This window comes from Nomascus leucogenys, chromosome 3 (assembly GCF_006542625.1).
Source record: "Nomascus leucogenys isolate Asia chromosome 3, Asia_NLE_v1, whole genome shotgun sequence".
NCBI classification, from domain to species: domain Eukaryota; kingdom Metazoa; phylum Chordata; class Mammalia; order Primates; family Hylobatidae; genus Nomascus; species Nomascus leucogenys.
The window spans coordinates 77,029,284-77,053,264 of record NC_044383.1 but is presented as its reverse complement, the minus strand read 5'-3'; the positions used below and the strand labels follow the sequence as shown (position 1 = coordinate 77,053,264).

The 23,981-nt window shown below is 39.3% G+C and overlaps 1 protein-coding gene across 5 annotated transcripts in view; it reads left to right on the top strand.

Annotated features, from left to right (window-relative positions):
* Window positions 1–22,522: 22,522 nt before the first annotated feature.
* Window positions 22,523–23,981, top strand: part of MAP3K7 (mitogen-activated protein kinase kinase kinase 7) — a 74,519-nt gene continuing 73,060 nt past the window's right edge. For all 5 annotated transcript variants that reach the window (XR_004029327.1, XR_004029326.1, XR_004029325.1 and 2 more), the window contains exon 1: window positions 22,523–22,957. Coding sequence is in view for 2 of the 5 variants with exons in the window: in XM_003258343.4 (XP_003258391.1) it covers window positions 22,838–22,957 (120 nt within the window). In the remaining 3 variants the exon portion in view is untranslated. The remainder of the gene's footprint in view (window positions 22,958–23,981) is intronic.

Genomic DNA, 23,981 nt, shown 5'->3' with positions numbered 1-23,981 from the left:
AGTGCAGTGGCGCAATCTCGGCTCACTGCAAGCTCCACCTCCCGGGTTCACGCCATTCTCCTGCCTCAGCCTCTCCGAGTAGCTGGGACTACAGGCGCCCGCCAACACGCCCGGCTAATTTTTTTGTATTTTTAGTAGAGACGGGGTTTCACCGTGGTCTCGATCTCCTGACCTCATGATCCGCCCGCCTCAGCCTCCCAAAGTGCTGGGATTACAAGCGTGAGCCACCGCGCCCGGCAGTGCAAATTTTTAAAACATAATTTCTCAATACAATATACTTTTCCTGAAAGAGCATTTTAAATACAACAGAATAGGATTTTTGTAAGCATAGTTTCATATTAATTTCTTTACTGGGAAACAAACCTATATCTTTTTAAGATTTTTTTTTTCCAATACCACACAAATGAGATTTATGCTTTTTTGGAGAGCTATTTGGCTGCATCTATCAATATTTTAAATATTCATGTCTTTCAACCTAACATCAAGGTAGCTTTTCTACAGGAATATTCACACAAGTTCACTAATTCATTGAACACATTTGTTGAATCGATCCAAGTGCTAGTCATTTTGCTAATTTCTCATGGAAGAGTGTTTAAAAGAAAAAAATACTCAGGGGGATTATAGTATAGTGAGAGAAATCTATACTGGATAATCACGTGGTACATATGCCATTATAAATTGTGAAAAATAGTAATAGGAAAAGTAAATTATAATAAGTGATTTTAACAGTGGGTTTTCTTCCCAAAGAGCTACAAAATGTTACACCGTCTTCTCTCTCATTATACTTCACCTTTTAAGCCCAATCTTTTATGATATATTTCTAAGGCATCCCACATACATTTTTCTTTTTTTTAAATATACCTCAACACACGGACAAACCACTTAAGTCTAACTAATGAACCTTCAAGATTGACAAGTCACTGCTTTCAGCTCATTTTAGTCTTTTTCCCAAATTTATTATTAAGATATTATTAAGATACTTAGGCATTTGTATTTTACCAGCCCTTTCACTTTTCTATTGTGAATTCATTTTTCAAATAATGAGAAATAAGGAGAAAATATAATAGAATATTCAAATATATAAATAAATATAGTTGTTTGGATAAAGCCAAGAACATAAGTGCAGCTAACTTTTTGACTGGCAATCAACACCAACCTACTACAATTTCAAAATCATTGCCGATAAGATGGTTTAGAAGAGTCCAAATTTAGTACACAGAAGGTAGTTCAGGCATGCCAATCTCAAAGTCTGTACAGACTTTAATACATGAAAAGATATGTATGAAAGCTAAAAGCTAACAAAGTGTTTTTTATTGTAGTGAAGGAATAAGAGCTAGAAAAAAAGGTGTGGCAATGGTTTAGTTTTCAAGGATGTCAGTTGTGACAAGTAGTAGGAGACACCAAGACTAAGCTGAGCTGTGAACCCACAGAAAATTTTGACAAGTCTGAGCATATTTAGAGGACAAGTTAGATTTGCCTACCAGGCTGGGCGCGGTGGCTCACGCCTATAATCCCAGCACTTTGGGAAGCCGAGGTGGGCGGATCACGAGGTCAGGAGATGGAGACCATCCTGGCTAACACGGTGAAACCCTGTCTCTATTAAAAATACAAAAAAAAATAGCTGGGCATGGTGGTGGGCGCCTGTAGCCCCAGCTACTCGGGAGGCTGAGGCAGGAGAGTGGCGTGAACCCGGGAGGCGGAGCTTGCAGTGAGCCGAGATCGCGCCACTGCACTCCAGCGTGGACGACGAGCGAGACTGCGTCTCAAAAAAAAAAAAAAAAAGATTTGGCTACCAAAGGTCTGTTTGTAAAAGGTGCTCCTGGAAAATAACTCATCTTTAGGTTAACAGAGACTTTTAGAGTACAGGTTTGACCCAACAAAGGATAATGAGCCAGTCTCATTAGAGGAATGATTTTGGCTGTGTTAGCAAGCTATGGAGACTTCCTGAAAGCACTGGTAAAAATTTAAGAGGCCAGAATAACTTCAGGGTAGATGGAGGATGGGGAGGTGATAATCAGAGAAGTACTGTTTTGTTTTTGTTAGTGTGAAACTGTGACCCTATGACCTCATTTTTATCCTGTATCTGGTGCAACCTAAGGAAATGTGAGTTAGATAACATAACAGTAGGCCCAACTGGAGAAAGCCATTATGAAGCTCACACTGGCTTTGTTGTGCTAAGTTCTTTCTTTCAAGCTTTGGCTGAGTTTGAATTTTGGAAGCAGAGTTCTTTCTATCTGAATCATGAGAGAACAGATCACTATCAAAGAAAGATTATTTGAGAACTCGTTAATGACTCCAACTGGTATAAAACAATGTCTTGAAGCTATAATAGAATAAACTCCCACTCTTCTCCCCCCTCCCCCCTCCAAAAAAAAACAAAACAAAACAGCCCTGATCTCCAGCATTTGGGGTAGGGATTGACTGGGAAGGGGTATGAGGGAACTTTCTGGGATGATGGATAATGTTTTATAATATAATAGGCTTTCATTTATACAGGTATATTCATTTGTTGAGACTCAGTGAATGTATACTAAAGATATGTGCATTTATTATATGTAAAATTTTCCGCAGAAGAAAAATATGTTTAAAATACTGAATTCTTGTTAATGTTATCAGTGCTGAACTATGTAGGGGAAAATGTACCAATGACTGCAATCTACTTTCACTAGTAAATACATCAAAAATTAAGATGTAGTAATGGGTGGATAAAGGGCTAAATAGATGGACAGAGATGCATAAAACAAGCAGAGTAAAATTTTAATGATAGACTCTAGGTGGCAGATATTTGGGTATTCACTGTAAACTTCAAGTTTGATGTATGTTTGAAATGTTTAATAATAAAATACCAGGGGGAAAATTAATTCCTTGAATCCAAGAAGGTTTGAAATCTAAAAGGGACAAGAGTAGCCTAAGAATCTGTTTACAAGCCATCTAAAACAACAAAGAACCAAAATAATGGGAACAGGCAAGATCAGAATGTCAGCTCTTCTAATTTTCCCTGCTTCTGACTCCCCTAGATCCCCACAATTGGTTATACTGGTTTCCCACCTTGAGGTCAGTTTTTTCCTGGTTATCCAGCCATTCTGAGTGTTAGGTAGTCAGTATGTAAGCAGATACAGCTGTTCACTACACAGCTACCCCTCACTTACACACAAACATCACACTCGAAACAAACAAGCTTAGAAGCAGACACTTGCCCATTACTCAGTCTCATCACTGGCTTCCATGTTGATGCCTGAGCCTCTTCCACCCACAGTCAGGCTTGGGGTTCAGTGCCCCAGGGATGACAAGTAGAATTCTGGAATTATCCTGTCCCTTTCAATCCCAGCTCTGGGAAGCTCTAGTTGTAAGGGTGGAGTTTCTGTTTTGGTTCCTGTTATCTCATCATGTCTCTGTGGTCACTCTCCCACTTTGGAGCCTGAGACCCAGCCTATCACATAAATAGATGATGACTACTATACCAGAATGACCCCTAGGATAAAGAAGAGAGCTGGAAAGAGTCCTAGACTTGGAAGCATGAGACTCAAATAAGGGTTGAGAGAGTTGAGGCTACCACTAAAGAGCTTGAGGTCAAGCCACATAATTATTTAACAAATATATTTAAGTTTCTGCATTGTACTAGGCACTATGCCAGGCACTGACCAATTGGTGGCAAACAAAACAGATCTAGCCTCTGACCTCACAGAGCTGTCAATGGTGGCAGAGTTAGTAAACACCAAAATATATATACATATAAATAGATATACATGAATATATAACAATTTATTATAAATACTATGAAAAAAACAGAGTTCTCTGAGATTATATTAAGGCAACTCACTTTAGATGGGTTAGGTAAAGAAGAGCTCTCCAAAGAAATGCCATTTAAGCTGGGACCATGTGAAGTACAGGGTAGAGAGGGGAAGATAGTCAAGACTGGCTGAAGAAAATATGAAAGTGTCTGAGACAGATTAATATTAGAGGAAAGGGAAGAAATCTGGTGTGACTGGTGTAAACTGGTATAAATCAGGGAAGGTATAAGTCCTTGGATAAGGTTTCAGACAAGTGAGCATGAACCAGATTTTATCACGCAGGCCTGAAAAGTATGTTAACGCCTTTGGGTTTTTATTTAAGCACAATGGGAAATAATTTAAGAGTTTTGGGCAGAGAAATGAAGTCTTCCTGAGTGCCACGTGACCCAGAAATAGCCCCAGTTCTAGGTACCAAGGCTTCTGAAATAATACAACAAGAATGTCAGCTTCAAGAAGTCAAGGGATTTTTATTTGTGTCACTCACTACTCTTTCTCTAATGTCTAAAATAGCAGGAGCTCAGTAAACAGTATGTTTTCTTTACAATTATAGATTTAGGTCATACTCAGTTTAATGGCTCTGCATTTAACTATGAATTCAACACCACAGGGCACTTCTTTTGGCTCCACAGCAAAGAAAACCCTAACTCTGCCACACATAGGATAGGGGCCAATTTGATATTTTGATCACAAAACTCCTGTGGAGGGAAGGAGAACAATGGATTCATATAGATTTACATAGTAAGTATTAGGAAAAAAGTGAGAGAAAAACACAATCTGCGAAAGGATGGTGGGAGAGCGTTGGTGGAGCCGTTGGAAATTAATGGTTCAAGTAAGAGTGGAGAGGTGGATCTCCAGGCACTACTGGATCCAGATGCTCAGACTTTGTCAGTAGGTTTCCATTTCTCTCCATCTATCCTCCAATTCCTTTTACAGGCTTTGTTTTCAAAGCAAGCTCTTCCCAAATGGTCACAAAGATAGCACTATTAGCACCAGGCATACAGACTATCAGCCTAGCAACCCTGGAAGAAAGAGAATGCCTCTTTCCTATAGTTGTAGCCAAAGTTTACTGGTTCTGATTGGTCTAACTTGGTTTACATACCTACCCCTGAACCAATCACCAAAGACATGTTGCAAGAGAGATACTACTCTCATCATTCACAGATGGTGTTCCCACCACTGAAGAGAGGAGCAGTCAACCTCACCTAAAACCCAAGTACTAGGAGAGGTCATTCTCCAAGGGAAAACCGAGATGTTAACGCCAAAACAAACATCAACGACAGACTTAGAAAGCATCATTTCTAAGTGCAAAGAATGCTAATGGCAAAGAATGACTAATAAACCATTGTTTTCTTCAAATAAAACGCATATATTAATCCAAAGCTTTAAATAATGTACTGTATTGTACATAAGCTTTCTGCTATGTTTTCTCAAGGTCTGGCTAGTTGCAAATTTCAGGTAAACACTGTAGTCAATGAATGCACAGAATACGGTGAACATGAGAAAACCATAGTTCTTAGTTTATAAATGTTTACACTGACATATGACTGTAAAAAAATAACCATTTTTAAGATTTTTATGTATTTCTAAGGAAGTATTAACTTAATATTTTTAATAAGCTGAAAAAATTGCTGCAATGTATAAAGCTAAATATGGCACTTATTTCAAACTTCTGCATAGTATTAAGAATTATTTGTGCTTCAGACCACTTAATAAAAAAATGTATTCAGTTTTGAGCATTTTTATACTTAATCAAAAGCTTAAATATTTTTTAGCAAATATGCCTGAAAAAAACACAAAAACTTTGAGAAATGCTAATCTCAGTGAGACATTAGTGGAGTAATAAAATAAACCCTGAAACAAATAAAATTCGACAATAATGAAAACTCATTCTCAAAAGAATGACAATACAAAGAGCAAAAAAAAGAGAACTAGTTAGGTTGATGTACGAGATATGCAAAATCAGTAAGCTGCAATCAATATAGAAGAGCATAGCAGAGAAAAGTGTATTTCCACTCTGAGTATTGCAATGCAAGTACTAGGGAAAATAACCAGGCACATTGAGTAAAACCAATAAACTCTTATTAACAGCTATTAAGATTTGCAAGAGCAGCATGTAAATATAGCTGTAAACAACAAAATAAGCTCAACTTTAAGCTTCTATGAAAGCAGAGAGTTAAGACTAAGCAATCATTAGTGTTAGTCATTGTTATATATCTACCTAGCATAGTACCTAGCACATAATAGATGCTCAGTGAGTTTTGTTCAATTAAAAAATTACACATATAATTACTCCACCCAGTGATTTCTATTATTTAAAGCTATAATTTGGTAGGTCATTTGGTGATCTCAAAGTGAAACCAGTTAATGCAAAATCTTTGTGTACATAAATAATGTGAACGTGAATTTATATATACCAGCATTTATGTGACTGTTAATCTGCAATCAAATATACCTAGTAAGATTCTGCCAGTCATATGTTAATGTATATGTTTTCAGGCCTGAAAAAGAAATAAAAAGTCTAACTACTATCTGTATTTAGCAGACCTGCACTGCTACAACCAAGGTTCCACCTGGATTATTTGGACAATACCAAGTTTTTAGTTCAGTTTCCCCTAGAAGCAAAATCTGAGAAAACAATTATTGAGTGCACATGGGACGGTGTACTCAGTGGACTTACAGGAAAAGTCCATGGAACAGTGATCCTTACAGAAAAAGGGGAAGATGATGGAGAAAAGGAAAAGCGGGCAGTAAAGGGTGTATTATTAAGAACTGCCCAAGTAGACACCACAAGGAAGATCTGGAATTAGTCCATAAAAACAGGTGAAGAGCCTGGGTATTTATACCTCTACACCACAGATCACTGGGTTAAGGGCCATCACCTGAAAGAAATTAATTTCCATCCCCTTCCAGCCAGCCCATGTATGTGGGCAAAGTGGGTTTTGGCAACTCAAAGGTAGCCACCCAAGAAAGACGTAGTTGCTGCCCGTGGGAAGTCAAGCTCACATGTATGGAAACAGTAAGAGAATTTGAGGGAATATGGTGGGACACTCAGAATATCTGCTACACCTGGCAATTATTGGCAATTCTTACATAAGCAAAAGAGACCCTAAAGAAGAGGATATGAAAACAAAATATAACTGTAACTTCTTTTTAACTCCAGGCTAAACAGGCTTTATAGTATAGTGGCTACTACCGTCTACACTCAGTAAACCACTGTGCTTGATAAAGGAATCAGTGAATGATTTAGAAATAAACTATCCACATATAGATACACCACAATACAGCCATTCACACCCCACGTTCACTGAGCTCTGAGTTTTAATTTACTTTTAAAACTTCACTTTTATGTAAGAAGGGACAGCTTTGATGCAGGACTTTTTCTTCCCTAAGAGATGGTCGCATACTCCATTTTTGGCCATAAAGAACCAAGAATAAAAATAATAGATTTAACTAACAATTTCTCCTAATATAAACACAGTTATGTAGCCAATTAAAAACCAAGTAAAAGAGCATCTTGAATGTAAGAAGCAAATTCATCTTACTTTTTGTTCTCTACATATTCTGAATCTCTCACATTCTTTCTCAGGATCCAATGACAACTCAAGGCTAAATTTGTAATGCAGATTTTACATCTTATCATAGTCCTTCAGCTAATTTTGTTGCTTTCAGAAATCATTTTTATGCCAGTTCAATATGCTTCAATCATACGTAAATTATCAATTCTGATAATACCTATTTTTTTAATAAATTAAGCTAGAGACAGGGTATAATGTATTCTTTGTTTTCCAAAGGAGATCCATCCCAGGCTTATTAAAATTGATAATGAGTGAGGGGCTGGAGACTGGTTAGGCTGAAGAAAAGAGTAGAAATCAATTCTGAGCAGGGGAGTTAAGGTAAGCAATACATGAAATTAAAACCAAAGACAATTCCATTTTTGTTAGTTTAATAAATGCCATATGTCAATTAGAATATGCTATTGTTTTTCTTTTAATGAAGATGGCTTATATTGATTAATAAACGTTTGAATTGTCTGAATGTGTGAGGAGGTATAGAACTTACTCTCATTTAGATTGATCAAGAATTGCTTAAGTTGATCTCACAATGAAATTTCCCTTTAGGCTGTGAATTTCATCAAGTTTGGATCAAGATAATGACATAATAACCTTAAACAATTGTAATTTATCAAGGAAACCAGAAGTATTTATTAGAAAAGTTTAAGAAATTTAGAGGTTTAAAACCAGAACATAAACTGAATGATAATATTTGCTATTTTTCATCCTCTCAAAATTACCTATTTATATACTTAATGTCATGCAGTATACCATTACATTTGATGCACTCATTATAGTACAGACTGCATTCCTAAACATCCCAGAGGATTCATTTCTAGGGATTAATTGACCTTGCATTCTTTAAAATGTTTTACTCTGCATAAATTTCAACTTTAATTTCTTCTCCCTAAAATCAAAGAATCTTTCTACCCTACTCAAGTTTTAAGAATAGTTGGCATCAGATAAGAAAAGAGAATACTATTAAGAAAACCATAGTGATGCAACATTAAAGTATAATTATCTCATCAAATAAGCTAACAGGAAAACCTCTTATTTTCCCAGGAAAGTCTATATTCAAAAAACATTCTCTAGACAAGGAAGATAACAATTAATCATTTGTCTTAAGGAACTCCAATATGCCCCCAAATGAAAATGTGATCATCTGATAGCTTCTGTAGAGGCCTAGAATTGGAAATCCAGCTCTAAGCTTTCAGACAAGTAGGCTTTGGTGACTTTACATACAAGGAAGCTTTAGAGATAATTAAAATGAAATGTCTTCCTGTGGTTACAAAGCTAGCTGTTTTCTTTTCAATGATAACCTGACCAAGTTGATAACACAATTTTCTAGGACATTAAGAAGCTCACCGACAACTACACCAATATCTTTTGTCAGCAGACTGCCCTTATCCAAGGGGAAAACATTCCAAGACCTCTAGTGGATGCCTGAAACCATGCATAGTACCAAACTCTATATACTGTTTTTTCAACCTGATAACCAAAATGGCTGCTAAGTGACTAATGGGTGGGTAGTTTCTACAGCATGGATACCCCAGACAAAGGGACAGGACAGAATGTGAAAGGACAAGATTTCATCATGCTATTTAGAACAGTGCACAACTTTAAATGTATGAATTGTTTATTTCTGGCATTTTCATTGAATATTTGCAGACTGAATATGGTCACTGAAACTGCAGAAAGTGAAACCAGGGATGAAGGAGAACTACTGTATATACCACTCTTTTCAAGTCTCCTTTTATTCATAAGCCTATTATCATTGTCTTCAGCTTAACCAGTCTCCAGCCCCTCACTCAGGACTAATATACTATATTGGCTCTTTAGTTCATATGGTCACTAGCGGTTCTGGCAAGCAGGAATCAAAAGCCTAATCATCTTTTGAATGAACTGATAAAATGGAGTTATTAAACTTACAAAACCAAAGATTACAGCCACGATCAAGGTATCCTCACCAATGTGTAACTGCCCCATGAACTCTACTGGAAACAGTCTTCAACTTCAGTGAAAAGAAATGTATTATAAATCAAAACAGCGAACACCAACTTGATTGATTGATTGATTGAAGCAAGCTGTCACTCTGTTACACAGGCAAGAGTGCAGTGGCATGATCACATTTCATTGCAGCCTCAACCTCCTGGGTTCAAGCGATCCTCCTGCCTCAATTTTTTTACTTTTTTGTAGAGACAAGGTCTCACCATGTTGCCAGGTGGCAACTTTCTTCATTTAAACAATAGGAAAATGTGCTGAAGATTAAAATACAATCACTAATTTTTAGTTCTTCAAAATGAATAATTCAAATTATTTATTAAAATAAATGCTGCTGCCTATATGTGACCTCAAGGGCTCTCAACTCTGATTGGCCTGTGACATAGAAACTAATGCTGTCATATCAGAGACTTACTGATCAGAATCTATAGAATGGTGACTAACTGTTGTTGCATCATGTTGTTTATTTCTGTTCCTCTATATAGGATTTCATTCATGTTAACATTTTTGAAAACCACATATTTTCTAGGCTCTGTACTACATACTTTCACATGCTGTTTCATACACACTAAAATATTTAGAAATGGATTGACATTTTAATATTTAACAAAACTGATATGATTCAAATTCCTATTAACAACTAAAACAAAATATTTTAATATTGATAGGAATATAGCGTAGCTCACTTAGCTCAATACTTAGAGTTAGCATGGTTAATCAGGCTTCAAATATTAGAAGTTTATCAGATTATTTATTCATTTAACAATTCAAGCTAAAGCATGAGTTTAATAATCTGTGCTTAGATTGTCTTCTGCACTTCAGATAGAAAATTCCATTAAGAAATAGTTGTCATAATTCCACTTCCTGAATTTCTTCTAATACTTCTAATATTTCTTCGGATATCTAAGCACTAAATATTGATTTCCCAAACTTGTCAAGTGTAATAGAACAAGTGAATATTTTAGATTCAACTAAAACACCATTTGGGGACACTTTTCCCATTAGACGATTTCCCTTAACTTTCTGAATGCCTCTGGGCATAATTAAAAGACCCTGTTACTTTTCCTGTATCATGTGTTAAAGTTTAAGTGTGTTACATAATTGAATTGATTAACAATTTTTAGAAGATTAATTAGCATCCCAACAGAAATTTAACAGAACTTTTCATTAATACCTTAATCTTGATAGTACCGACTTCCCTCTCAGAGCACTTTGAATTCCCAGAGATGGCTTCTAAATATGGAGCCTCTATTTACTTAATAGAGCTTTGCGCCACTGAGAGTAGCTCTGTGGGGTGCTGGGGAACTTGGAGGAAGATGTGAAATGGGTTGCTAACAAACAAGAATGCAAAGTAGACCCTCTCAGCCTCACAGGTTTCAAGCACTACACTATCCCTTACCCTGATTATAGCTTCAGCAGAGTGGAGTGGTTTGTTTGTTGAAATAATGAATAGTAGATGGCATCCATTTTAGTGGAAAGTTTTAATTTGTGATTCCCTGAGGCTGTGTGAAATGAAATACTCTTATTTATTCCCATAAATCAAACCAAATTGCTTCTGCAGTTTCTTCTGAGAAAGGTCATCTAAGAACATCGATGTGACATATTAGTCTATGATATAAAATATTCAGTGAATGCACTTTTGTAGTGAAGAGCACTATTTCCATGAAGATTATTTTTTTCTGACTCATGTTCTTATCTGATTAAGTTTCTGCCATGAAAAACCGATGCTGAAGTATATCATGATGATAAAGCTTAACTCAGAAGCTCAGAAAATAAAAATCTGTCTATTCTCTCTATTTTTACATATTTTTTGGTTAAAATATCAGTTATTTCTGAAAGTAATCATTAGTGCCATAATAACACCTTATTAACTTTCAACAAGCAAACTATTCAAATGAATTAAATAGGTATTTGGAAAGAACTAAAGTTTACCCTTGGAAAATCCAGGGGGGAAAAAGTATCCTAAAACTTAGTAACATTAAGATTGGAGAGATATTTAAACTGACTAGGAGAATGAAGAATTTTCAAAACCCTCAAATACTCGAGAAATCTTCATTACAAATAGTTGGTATGCCAATTATATATCAATTTATTTATTAAATCTTCCCCCAGTTACAGAAAATATTTGGTTAACCCAATCCTTACACCTGAAATAAACAGCATTTATTTAGAAATATAGATACTCATTTACTTTCTAAAAAGTTATTGTCTACTAAACACTTATAATTCTCACCCCAGTTCAGCTAACATCCAATGGGCAGGGTCTGGTAAGGGGTAGGAGGACAGAAAATAAACAAGAGAGAAAATAATTAAATAAGATGATGTTGATAGGTAAAGGGCTAGAAATAAAACTTAGTAATAGATAGAAGTGAAGGGACAGAGAGCCAAAGGGAGGACAATATCACTATCTCTGAGGTGCTGTTTGAGCTGAGACCTACATGATAAGGTAGAGACATCTGTGGAAAATTTAGGAAATAGCAAATCCAAGCTGGGAACATCTTACTTATAAATCACGAGTAGTACACAGGAACAGAAATCTAGCACTTACAAAAGCAGACATTCTCCTAACATCTGTGGGGCTCAGGGTAAGAGTACAAATGGAGGCTCACATATTATATGCCTAAATATTTATAAGCAGTAAATCAAGGTAAACTGGTAAATAAAATATATTCCATTCTTCTACCTTTGAGAGGTGACAGCATGCTGGCAGTCCTCACAGCCCTCGCTCGCTCTTGGCACCTCCTCCGCCTGGGCTCCCACTTTGGCAGCACTTGAGGAGCCCTTCAGCCCACCGCTGCACTGTGGGAGTGCCTTTCTGGGCTGGCCAAGGCGGGAGCCGGCTCCCTCAGCTTGCAGGGAGGTGTGGAGGGAGAGGCGCGAGCGGAAACCGGGGCTGTGCGCAGCGCTTGTGGGCCGGCTGGAGTTCCGGGTGGGCGTGGGCTTGGCGGGCCCTGCAGTCGGAGCAGCCAGCCCGCCCTGCCGGCCCCGGGCAATAAGGGACTTAGCACCCGGGCCAGTGGCTGCGGAGGGTGTACTGGGTCCCCCAGCAGTGCCAGCCCACCGGTGCTGCGCTCCATTTCTCACCTGGCCTTAGCTGCCTTCCAGCAGGGCAGGGCTCCGGACCTGCAGCCCACCATGCCTGAGCCTCCCACCCCCTCCATGGGCTCCTGTGCCGCCCGAGTGCCACCCCCTGCTGCATGGCACCCAGTCCCATTGACCACCCAAGGGCTGAGGAGTGCGAGTGCACGGCGTGGGACTGGCAGGCAGCTCCACCTGCAGCCCCAGTGCAGCATCCACTGGGCGAAGCCAGCTGGGCTCCTGAGTCTGGTGGAGACGTGGAGAACCTTTATGTCTAGCTCAGGGATTGTAAACACACCAATCAGCACCCTGTGTCTAGCTCAGGGTCTGTGAATGCACCAATCGACACTCTGTATCTAGCTACTCTGGTGGAGATGTGGGGAACCTTTATGTCTAGCTCAAGGATTGTAAATACACCAATCGGCACTCTGTATCTAGCTCAAGGTTTGTGAACACACCAATCAGCACCCTGTGTCTAGCTCGAGGTTTGTGAGTGCACCAATTGACACTCTGTATCTGGCTGCTCTGGTGGGGCCTTGGAGAAGCTTTGTGTCGATACTGTATCTAACTGATCTGATGGGGACGTGGAGAACCTTTATGTCTAGCTCAGGAATGGTAAACGCACCAATCAGCACCCTGTCAAAACAGACCACTCGGCTCTACCAATCAGCAGGATGTGGGTGGGCCCAGATAAGAGAATAAAAGCAGGCTGCCCGAGCCAGCAGAGGCAACCCACTCGGGTCCCCTTCCACACTGTGGAAGCTTTGTTCTTTCACTCTTTGCAATAAATCTTGCTACTGCTCACTCTTTGGGTCCACACTGCTTTTATGAGCTGTAACACTCACTGCGAAGGTCTGCAGCTTCACTCCTGAGCCAGCGAGACCACAAACCCACCAGAAGGAAGAAACTCTGAACACATCTGAACATCAGAAGGAACAAACTCCGGACATGCCGCCTTTAAGAACTGTAACACCACAAGGGTCCGCGGCTTCATTCTTGAAGTCAGTGAGACCAAGAACCCACCAATTCCGGAAACACCTTGACAATATTCCCTTTCACCAGAATGTAGTGGTATAAGCAAAGCTAGCCTCCAACTCCTGATTTATACCCCTGTCCTCCTACTCTGGGCTCAATCTACACTGCAAGGGGCCTTTACACACCCACATGTGGGCTCCCAAACCTGCCCATCTGAGCCCATTCACACACACATGCATACACAGATACTCTGGCTAGCCCTCGGGAGGACAGACCCAGAGAAGAAACTTGTACACGTAGCTTTGGGGCTGTTTGGGGGCTGTTTCAGGGTCCTGAGTACCTAGAGCTCTCATCCCATGAGAAACATGCTATAAAAGGACATTTTAAAGTGTGTGGCTCAGAGCAGAGAGTCCTCTTATTGGGGCTAGTGGAGAGAGTATACATAAAAAAATCACCAGCACACTTTTTTCCCCTCAACAAATCTCCCCAATCCAGCCTCTCTTTTCTTTCCAATATTATACCAGTTAGCAACTAAGCTATGATGGGACAATAGTCTCCTAGTATCTGTGATGGAGAACTGTTTTTCCCATTATCACCACACCAAGAAGGAAAAAAGGAAAACTAACAATTACTTCATATGTAATTTCTATGAACCAGTCACTTTTAATCTGCACCAAAACCTTTGATGTAGGTATTAGATAAACTAAAGGTGAAATTTTAAGTAATTTATTGAAGATATGTGGCAGAATCAAGATAAGAACTCTATCAGAATTCTAAAACCTGTGCTTTGAAGATAAAGCACAGAAATCCTAACTACGATTAGTTTACCACCCCTCTCCAAAGCATAAGCAAACTTGAAGCATTTTCAGATTAGCAAAGAAATAGAATAGCTTTTGCATGAAGATACCCTAAAAACACTAAATTGAAATACAAGGATGTTCATCTCAGTGATATTTAAAGGGGGGAGGGGAAGTGTTAAAAACAACCTCAATGTCCAACAGCAGACAGTAAGATGAATGACTCACAGACATCCTGACGTCTCAGTTCCTGCCCTTCTCAGTTCCCTCCTTTTCTCTCAATCGTATCTCAGATCGAATGTTGCCCTTACCTGAAACTGCACCACTTTTGAAATCAGAAATTCAAAAGTCTCACTCTCTAAACACAACCCCAGATCCACCCAGTTTGACCAGGAAACGTTCACCACACCTGTTCTTCAATCACATGGCAAACCTCCACCCTACTGACCCTTCTACCTTCTCCCAAACTATCATACCCTCCCATTATCTCTTTATCCTCTCTTCAGGTTAGCTCCCATGGCCCATCATTCAGCTATACTCTTGCCAAAGCCCTAAACTCCCTCGCCGCAATGTGCGTTTAATTTATACTGTTCTATATTTTGCCTTCCCTTAACAATCAAATTTCCCAAAAAGTTGTCCACATTACTGTCCTCATTTCTCTCATCTCTCACTCAGTCCAACTCATCTAGTTTCTGTTCCCATCTTGGAAACTGCCCTAGTCAAGGTTATGGATGACCTCTGAGTTCCTAGACCCAATAGACCCTTTTCAAGATTTTCTCATGTTTAACTTCTTTTTTTTTTTTTTTTTGAGACGGAGTCTCACTCGGTTGCCCAGGCTGGAGTGCAGTGGCGTGAGCTCGGCTCACTGCAAGCTCCGCCTTCTGGGTTCCCGCCATTCTCCTGCCTCAGCCTCCCGAGTAGCTGGGACTACAAATGCCCGCCACCACGCCCAGCTAATTTTTTGTGTTTTTAGTAGAGATGGGGTTTCACCGTGTTAGCCAGGATGGTCTCGCTCTCCTGACCTCGTGATCTACCTGCCTCGGCCTCCCAAAGTGCTGGGATTACAGGCGTGAGCCACCATGCCCGGCCATGTTTAACTTCTTATAAGTATTCAACACAAACATCCTTTTCATCTTGGTTTCTACAATATCATAGGTTTTAAAAATTATTTTCCACAAATTTCTTTGGTAGTTACTCCAGCTCCACCCACTCCTTAACTATTTTATTCCTTACAGCTCTTTCTTAAATCCTAGTCTCACTTTACACATCTTTCTATTTTCATGAATTTAATTATTAATATCATCAGTAGGTCAGCATCTGTTTCTCTAGCTTTGTCTTTTCCCGGAAGATCAACTGCCTACTTGATATAATACTCTCTGGTACCTCTAGCTCAACATGTTTAAAACTTATTTCTTCATTCTCCTCTTCCCTAACCTTGTTCCTGCTCTTCTTCTTGCCTCCTGTAAAAGGCACCCTTTCTACAATGAATTGCACAAATGAAAAACCTAGAAATCCTCCTCTATATTGCCCTTCCCTTTACCTCCTTCCCCACTTCCAGTGTCAGTCACTAACTCCCACCAATCACTAACTCTACCAATTCTATTTCCTCAATGCCTCCCATTTATCCATTTATCTATAACCCCTATGGCCACTATCCATGTTGTTTAAACCACTATTATGTCTTGCCTTGAATACTGCAACAGCCTCCTAACTCGGTGCTTCCTAAACTTTTTCATGTCATGGCACACATAGAAAATGATATATTGGCCAGATGTGGTGGGTCACGCTTCTAATCCCAGTATTTTGAGAGGCCAAGGCGAGCAGATGACCTGAGGTCAGGAGTTCGAGACCAGCCTGGCCAACATGGTGAAACCCTGTCTCTACTAAAAATACAAAAATTAGCCGGGTGTGGTGGCAGATGCCTGTAATCCCAGCTAATCAGGAGGCTGAGGCAGGAGAATCGCTTAAATCCAGGAGGCAGAGGTGGCAGTGAGCCAAGATCACACCACTGCACTCCAGCCTGGGTGACAGACCGAGACTCCGTCTCAAAAAAAAAAAAAGAAAGAAAGAAAAAAAAAGATAATATTGTAAGATACTCTGGGATAAACTAGAAGGGATTGAAGTCATCTATTCAGGGCTTAATTTTAAAAACCATTGCTTTTTTTTACATTATATAATTTTGAAAAATAAAATACAATATATTAGAGACAATGTTAAACACTAAATTTGTATAAAACATCAAATAGACTTTTTGAAATTTTAGTAAGAATTTTTAATAAGCTTTCCTTCATGAATATAATTTTTAACATAAAATATTATATTTGAAATGACTACCATCAATTCCTGACCCAGACTTTTTAAGGATGAGCTCTTCAAATTCTTGATAGTCATCATCAAAGAAAAAGTTTCTTCATAAAAGTAAATGAAAAAAGCATTTTTATAACCATTCTAAAATTTACAACAGTTGAAATTTAACAGTTCTCCTTTAGTTGTCAAATATAATGTTCAAATGTCTTGTGGTAATATAAGCAAATTTTGAGATAAGTTGTACTTTCTTATATCAAGTGTTTAGAAAATAATGGACATTTTTATCGGCAGAACACACAGACATCATCAAAACGGTCACCTATAACTAGCTTGGATGGGGACAGGGTTAAAGGAGAGAATGTTACCTGCAAACAGAAATGTCAGCTAACTGTGATGTCAGAGAATGTCTTGGAACTGCACTTGCCAGAAGCCTCCACCTTTGCAATGCTCGCCCTTAAAAGCTACATTGTGGGTAACTGGAACACCAACACTTCCTGTAGCTCCATGAGTTGGCTAAGTTCCAGCTTAGTTTCTCCTGGGATGCCAAAGACCTGGGATGAAGATATGGAGGGTAGAAAACATAGAACAAATATATATATTAAAGAAATGCTGCTCTCTAGCAGTGTCACTAAAATGCTAAGGGACTGGCTATCCTCTGCATACTCCAGTTCTGAATACAGTGCAGCAGAAAACTATTTCTGAATTCCTGGAAAGAATAATATTTAATTGGGTTGGGTGGGTTTGGGTCTCGGGCAGTAAAAATAGCACTTTCTAGGTATAGAGCTTGTGTTAGGGCTTTCTGGAGAATCAAAACCAATAAGATATATATGAGGAGATTTATTATGCAAATTGGCTCATGTAATTATGGAGGCCATGAAGTTACACCATCTGCTTTCTATAAGCTAGAGAACAAGGAAAGCCAGTAGTGTAATCCAGTCCAAGGCCTGAGAACCAGGGGAGCCAAGTGTGTAACTCTCAGACGGGCTCTAAAGGCCTGAGGGGAGGACTGGTGTAAGTCCTGAAGTCCAAAGGCCAAGACCCAGGATCTCTGATGTCTGAATACAGAGGAAATAGATGTCCCAGCTCAAGAAGACAGAGTGAATCATCCTTCCTTTACCTTTTTGTCCTGTTGGGCTCTCAACAATGGGATGATGACTCCCTACATTGGTGAGGTCAGATCTTCTTTACTCAGCCTACTTAATCAAATGCTAATCTCTTCCAAATACACCCTCGCCGACACACCCAGATATAATGTTTTGCCAGCTAGCTGGCTATACCTTAGCCAAATCAAGTTGACACAAAATTAACCATCACAGAGCTCAATCTGAATAAACATATGAATAATGAGCATTTGCTGGTTGCATACCCACCAGCCACAAACCATTCCCTGCTTTGCTCTTCCTAAGAGTATTAAGATTTTCCTTCGGGTTAGCATCTCCTCCTCCTCCTTAGAGCCCATGTTTCCAGGAGCCCTCAGTCTAAGTTAAACAACGCACAGTCATGCATTGCTTAACTACAGGGATAAGTTTTGAGAAGTGTGTTGATTGGCAATTCCATCATTATGTGAGCATCATAGAGTGTACTTATACAAACATTATATACTTATATCATTACAAGATGATATAGCCTACTATACACCTAGGCTATATGGTATACCTAGGTATATAACAGGTATACCTGTTCCTAGGCTACAAGCCTGTATAAACCATGTTACTATACTGAATACTGCAGGCAAATGTAACACAATGGTATTTGTGTATCTAAACATAGAAAAGGTACAGTAACGATACAATATAAAAGATAAAAAAAAATGGTACACCTACATAGGGCGTTCACCATAAATGGAGTTTGCAAGACTAGAAGTTACTCTGGGTGAGCCAGTGAGTGACTGGTGAGTGAATGTGAAGGCCTAGAACATTACTGTACACTACTGTAGACTTAATAAACACTGTACTCTTGGGTTACACTAAATTTATTTTTTAAAAGTTTTCTTCAACAATAAATTAACCTTAGCTTATTATAACTCTTTTACTTCATAAACTTTTAAATTTTTTAAAACTTTTTGACTCTTTTGTAATAACACTTAGCTTTAAAACACAAACACACTGAACATCTGTAAAAAAGTATTTTATTTGTATCCTTATTCTATACACTTTTTTCTGTTTAATTTTTTTTTTTTTTTTTTTTTTTAGTTTTTAAACGTTTTGGCTAAAAACTAAGACAAACACATGTTGGCCTAGGTCTACCTACACAGGGTCAGGATCATCAACGTCACTATCTTCCACCTCCACATCGGAGGTGGTGTCCCATCTGGTGTCCCACCAGAAAGTCTTCAGAGGCAATAACACGCACGGAGCAGTCATCTCTTGTAACAATGCCTTCTTCTGGAATACCTCCTGAAGGACCTGCCTGAGGCTGTTTTATAGTTTTTTTTATGGAAGTAGGAGTACACTGTAAAATAACAATTAAAAAGTATAGTATATTAATTATATAAACCAGTAACAGTTGTTTATCATTATCAATATTATGCACTGCACATAATTGTATTATACTTTCGTATGACTAGCAGAAGTTTGTTTCCACCAGTATGACCACAAACACGAGTAATGCACTATAAGTAATGTGTCATGCTATGACATTACTATGGCTACAATGTCAGTAGCCAATAGGATTTTTTCAGCTTCATTATAATCATATAGGACCACTGCCACATATGAGGTCCATTGACCAAAAAATCGTTATGCAGCGCATGACTGTGTGTATCCTCAAGCATCCTGTTCCCCATCCCTCAAGGGTACACTTACCAAGGGCTTTTGAAAAGGAATGTTTAACTGCTCTTCTGAGATGGCTACCAAGAGATGCTCTCTGTTGTACTTTGTGATGTGTCATGTGAAAAATGAAACTGCTAGTACATGCATTCTCAATGAAGGCAATAAAACCTCCAAAGGGGGCAAAAACTGGGGAGATAAAAAATCTTACTCTTTTTACATATAAAGCACAAATATACATACAATACAATAATAGATATACAGTGTATCTGAGGTATTAAAACTTTGAGGAGGGGCATTAAGATGTCTAAAAAGGCTCCTTAAAAGAACAATAATGAAAAAAATGATTGAAAAAGACTATTGTAGAATATAGCAAATACCACAAAAGGCAGAAGAGAATAATGGAAACTATTATTGGTGTTATCATCAAGCCTATGATGGAAATATGGAACACTTGTCTGACATATATATGACCCAGAACATTAAAGTGGTGCTACTTTAGTCCCAGTTTCTGCTAAGCCTCCATGAAAATAGGTCCCAGATATCCCTACACCCAAAATGAGCCAAGTAAGATCAGAATCTCATTTAGAACACGCAAAGAGGTGGTGGGAAATGGATTTTGAAACCCTTCTCCTCTCATCCCCTGGAGAGTATAAAAGGGCCAAAATTGAAGACAGAGTTGGAAGTTAAAAGAGAGTAGTTACTAGGGTGCTGACATGAGGGAGAATGGTGGAGGGTGTTCAAACTCAGAGGGACTTCAAGGAATTTACCTAAATAGTTTTATTATGTATCTGGAAACTTGTGGAGACACACAGACTGGCGACTGAAGTTGACATGAAATTGTGAGGTCAAGTTTCTATCCTTCATTCATGAAAGTTAAAGGAAATGCAAAGTCAAAATTGAAGTGAACTGAGAGAGGTTCAGCTCCCCTCCATCATTCCTCTGCATTTAAACTTTATTACTTAGGATTATTTGGTTACAAGTGACAAAAATACAACTTGGACCAGCTTAAATGAAATGGTAATTTACTAGCTCACATAACCAAATCACAGAATGTAAGAGATGGATTGGACCTTGGGAATAACTGAACCCAGAGACATAAACACTGATGAAATTTTCCATCTATTACTAGAAGCTAGGGAAAAGGCGCAGGCAGACAAAAAAGAAAAAAGTAATCTGCAAGCAAGTTGGACAAAAATTGATTTTAGACTGGCATCAATATCAGAAGTCCAAATCAGTGGATAAAACATAGAAGTGTTGGGGTAGAAGATATTCAAAATCTTGTAATCAATTCACTTTGAAATGCATCTAGCAAAATGGTAGATGGATGTAAACATGGATGGAGAGATGCACCTATGTATATTATGATAAAGCAAGTATAGTAAAATGTTAAAGGTAGAATCTTGGTGGTGGGCATATAGGTGTTCACCATAACATTCTTTCAACCTTTCTCTATGTTTGACATTTTTGTAACAAAATTTTGGGGGGAAAAAATCAAGCAGGAGAACTGCATCATGGCTGTAGTAATTAGCCCTTTGTCAAGATTCCAGTCCTAAACTGAAGGTACAGGAAACATATCTTACACTCCAGGGAAAGGGAGGATTGACAAAAGCTATTCATTTGTACAGAATATGTAAGTATTTATTGAGTTCCCACCTGGCAGCAAGATCAAGGTGTTAAAGGGAAATCAGATATAGACCTGCAGAGTTATAGCACAAGGTAAGAAGTGACCATTCTTCTTTGGAAATGCAAGGGGAATGACAGGTGAAAATGACTGTCCCACTGACTAAATCAGCTTCTATTGGGTATCAGTGCACCACACACCATTTCACATGCCCTGATTTCTCACTTGGACAACCAACTGGGTGATGGCATCCTTAAGTGACATAGGAAAATAACATAGGAATATATTTGTGGTGGGTGACAACTTTTGAATTTTCTGTGGTATCTGAAAGGTGTTTGTCTAAGTACAGATGACCAATAGGTCCAGAATTCAGGAAAAATCTTGAGCATTTGGAGATTAGGAGTCATCATTATAAAAATAGTATGAGAAACAGAGACCTTGGGTAAGAGCATGCAAAGAGAGAGTGTACAGTGAAAAGAAATTATCGCTTCTTTCATTTTTTTATCCACTCATCAAACTGTCACTGCGTGTCACTAGAACTACGAATAAAAAGTGACAATGTTTCCCAGGAGTTTATAACTTCTTGATGGTGAAATCCAATGATCTATTTTCAATCCCAAATGTGTTTAACATAATTCTATACAGCATATACTTGGTTGGCTACTTCTTCATTGGAAAGCTCTCCTCTGGTGACATTCCAATTACTATTTTCCTCACTTCCCCCTTTCAGTCTCTTACTGAAACTTAGAATTTGACATTCGCAGGAATCCATTCTTGGTCTTTAAATCTTCATCTCTAACTCCAATTTCCACAGTTAGGCTTTATGTCAAACGGACTATATAAAGTTCAACAGTTAGTTTAAAACTAAAACTTGTGTTGGTAGTACAACATGAGCAATACTGACCATCTTGGGGACAGATTGATCTAGTTTGTGAGGACCATAATTGCTTTAAACTCTCAGCGTATTTTCTCATGTCCTGAAAATGGTGACGAAAATATTTGATTTTCAAGGCGACTGTTGATGATTCATTTACCAATCTAAAGCACTAGTGCCCCGCACTCGTAATCCATAACTTGAGATGAACACACCAAATTATAAATACCTTATTCACCTAATCCGTGGAAAGTTTGCAACACCAAAATATTAACTTCTGTTCTTGATCACTCAGCCTCCATAGTTATTCATGTTCCATGATCCGATTCGCTCTTTTAGAATTTCTCATGTCGTCAGGTACTAGCTCAAAGTAACAGGAGCAACTTCTTTCTATATCCCACATTGAGGAAAACATATCTTGCAAGCCGTCTTAAAGAAACAGGTCAACTTAGTTTAGGGATGAAACTTAAAAGCTTCGTCACAAAAAACACAGTTCAACACCACCTCGCCTGTCTGCAGGCAGCTCAGAGGAGAGGAAGTGAGGCCAAGACATATTTCACGCAGCACAGACGAAACCCCAGCTTTTATCTTTCCCGCTGGTCCTTAAGGGACCAACCGTACTGATTTTCCGTCATGTTCCGCGCCACTTCCGTTCGCGCACTTTAATTACGTCAGGCATCCTCTCTCGCGGTATCATCCGGTTGCTGAGGCTTGTTCTAGAGGTCCAAGCTTGCTTCTTAGCTTACTCCACCCCACCCCCAACCTGTCCCTCCTTTTCTTTCCAAGTCACAAAATTCTCCCCTCCCCTACCCCGGAGTTTACGGCCCTCCTTCTGTTTCCGATTTAAGCCCGGAACCGGAAGTGTAGTGGGCGGGGCCCGTCGGCGGAAAACGCAGCGGAGCCAGAGCCGGACACGGCTGTGGCCGCTGCCTCTACCCCCGCCACGGGTCGCCGGGTAGTAGGACTGCGCGGCTCCAGGCTGAGGGTCGGTCCGGAGGCGGGTGGGCGCGGGTCTCACCCGGATTGTCCGGGCGGCACCGTTCCCGGCCCCACCGGGCGCCGCGAGGGATCATGTCTACAGCCTCTGCCGCCTCCTCCTCCTCCTCGTCTTCGGCCGGTGAGATGATCGAAGCCCCTTCTCAGGTCCTCAACTTTGAAGAGATCGACTACAAGGAGATCGAGGTGGAAGAGGTGAGCGAGGCCCGGCATGGAGACGCCGGTCCCGGCCCGCCCCGCCCCCGCCTCTGCCTGGTCCCGGCTCTGAAGGTGCCTCCCCGGCCCCTCTGATTCGCGGGACCCTGCGGGGTCCACCCGGGAGACCCCACAGCTCTCAGTAACGTGGGAGTGGGGGTTACTCTCTGAGCTCAACTGCTCGGGAGTAGCTGCCTTTTTTCCTCTCTTGGGTACTCTTGATTTTGGATTTAATATTCCGGTGATAAACAGGAGAATGAACTGGTGAGATAGTGTGGTCCACCAGTTCTCGTATCTGTAAGTAGTAGTTTCAGCGAAGATCGTAGCCGTTCTGGAGTTTCAGTCCGCTGGACGTGATGTTCTTAATGGCCAAAGATTGTATTATGTTCGACTTCTACTTCAGTACCTGGCATGTAGGGGATGCTCAATAAATGCTTGTTAAATTAGTAGATCATCAAGTCTAATAAAGTGTTTCCCTTAGCACCGAATGGTTCTCAATTTCTCCGATACCGCACAGCAAAGGTACCCGTAATGTTTAAATGCTCGGCTTTCAGTTGAGCTAATGTAGGTGAATTTCACCATAAGTAACATATACTGGTCTACGATCAAAAGATGTTTCAAGTAGCATATTCTGAAGAGATAACGAATGATTTCGGTGACAATCAGAATATAACATTAGACTAGAAATCGCTATCAGAAAACCCATATCCTTTCTTTATTCTGCAGTAATTTATTTTAGAACAAGATATTTCAAAGTGACTTTAAAGCGCCGTTTTTCAAATTAACAGGTAAATTGGGTTCTAATGACTATAAAATTTAGAAAAGTAAAAACTGCATATATATTTTTTAAAGACACTTTAGAACTTGTTAAAAACTTTGGTTGAAAATACTGTCTCTTACCATTTATTTGCCATTTTTTAAATTTATTAAGCACTTTGCGTTATATATCCCATGAAAAACCTAGTGAAATATTACAGATTGTCAACGAGTTATGTCTACTTTAAAATACTACAATTATTTTTAA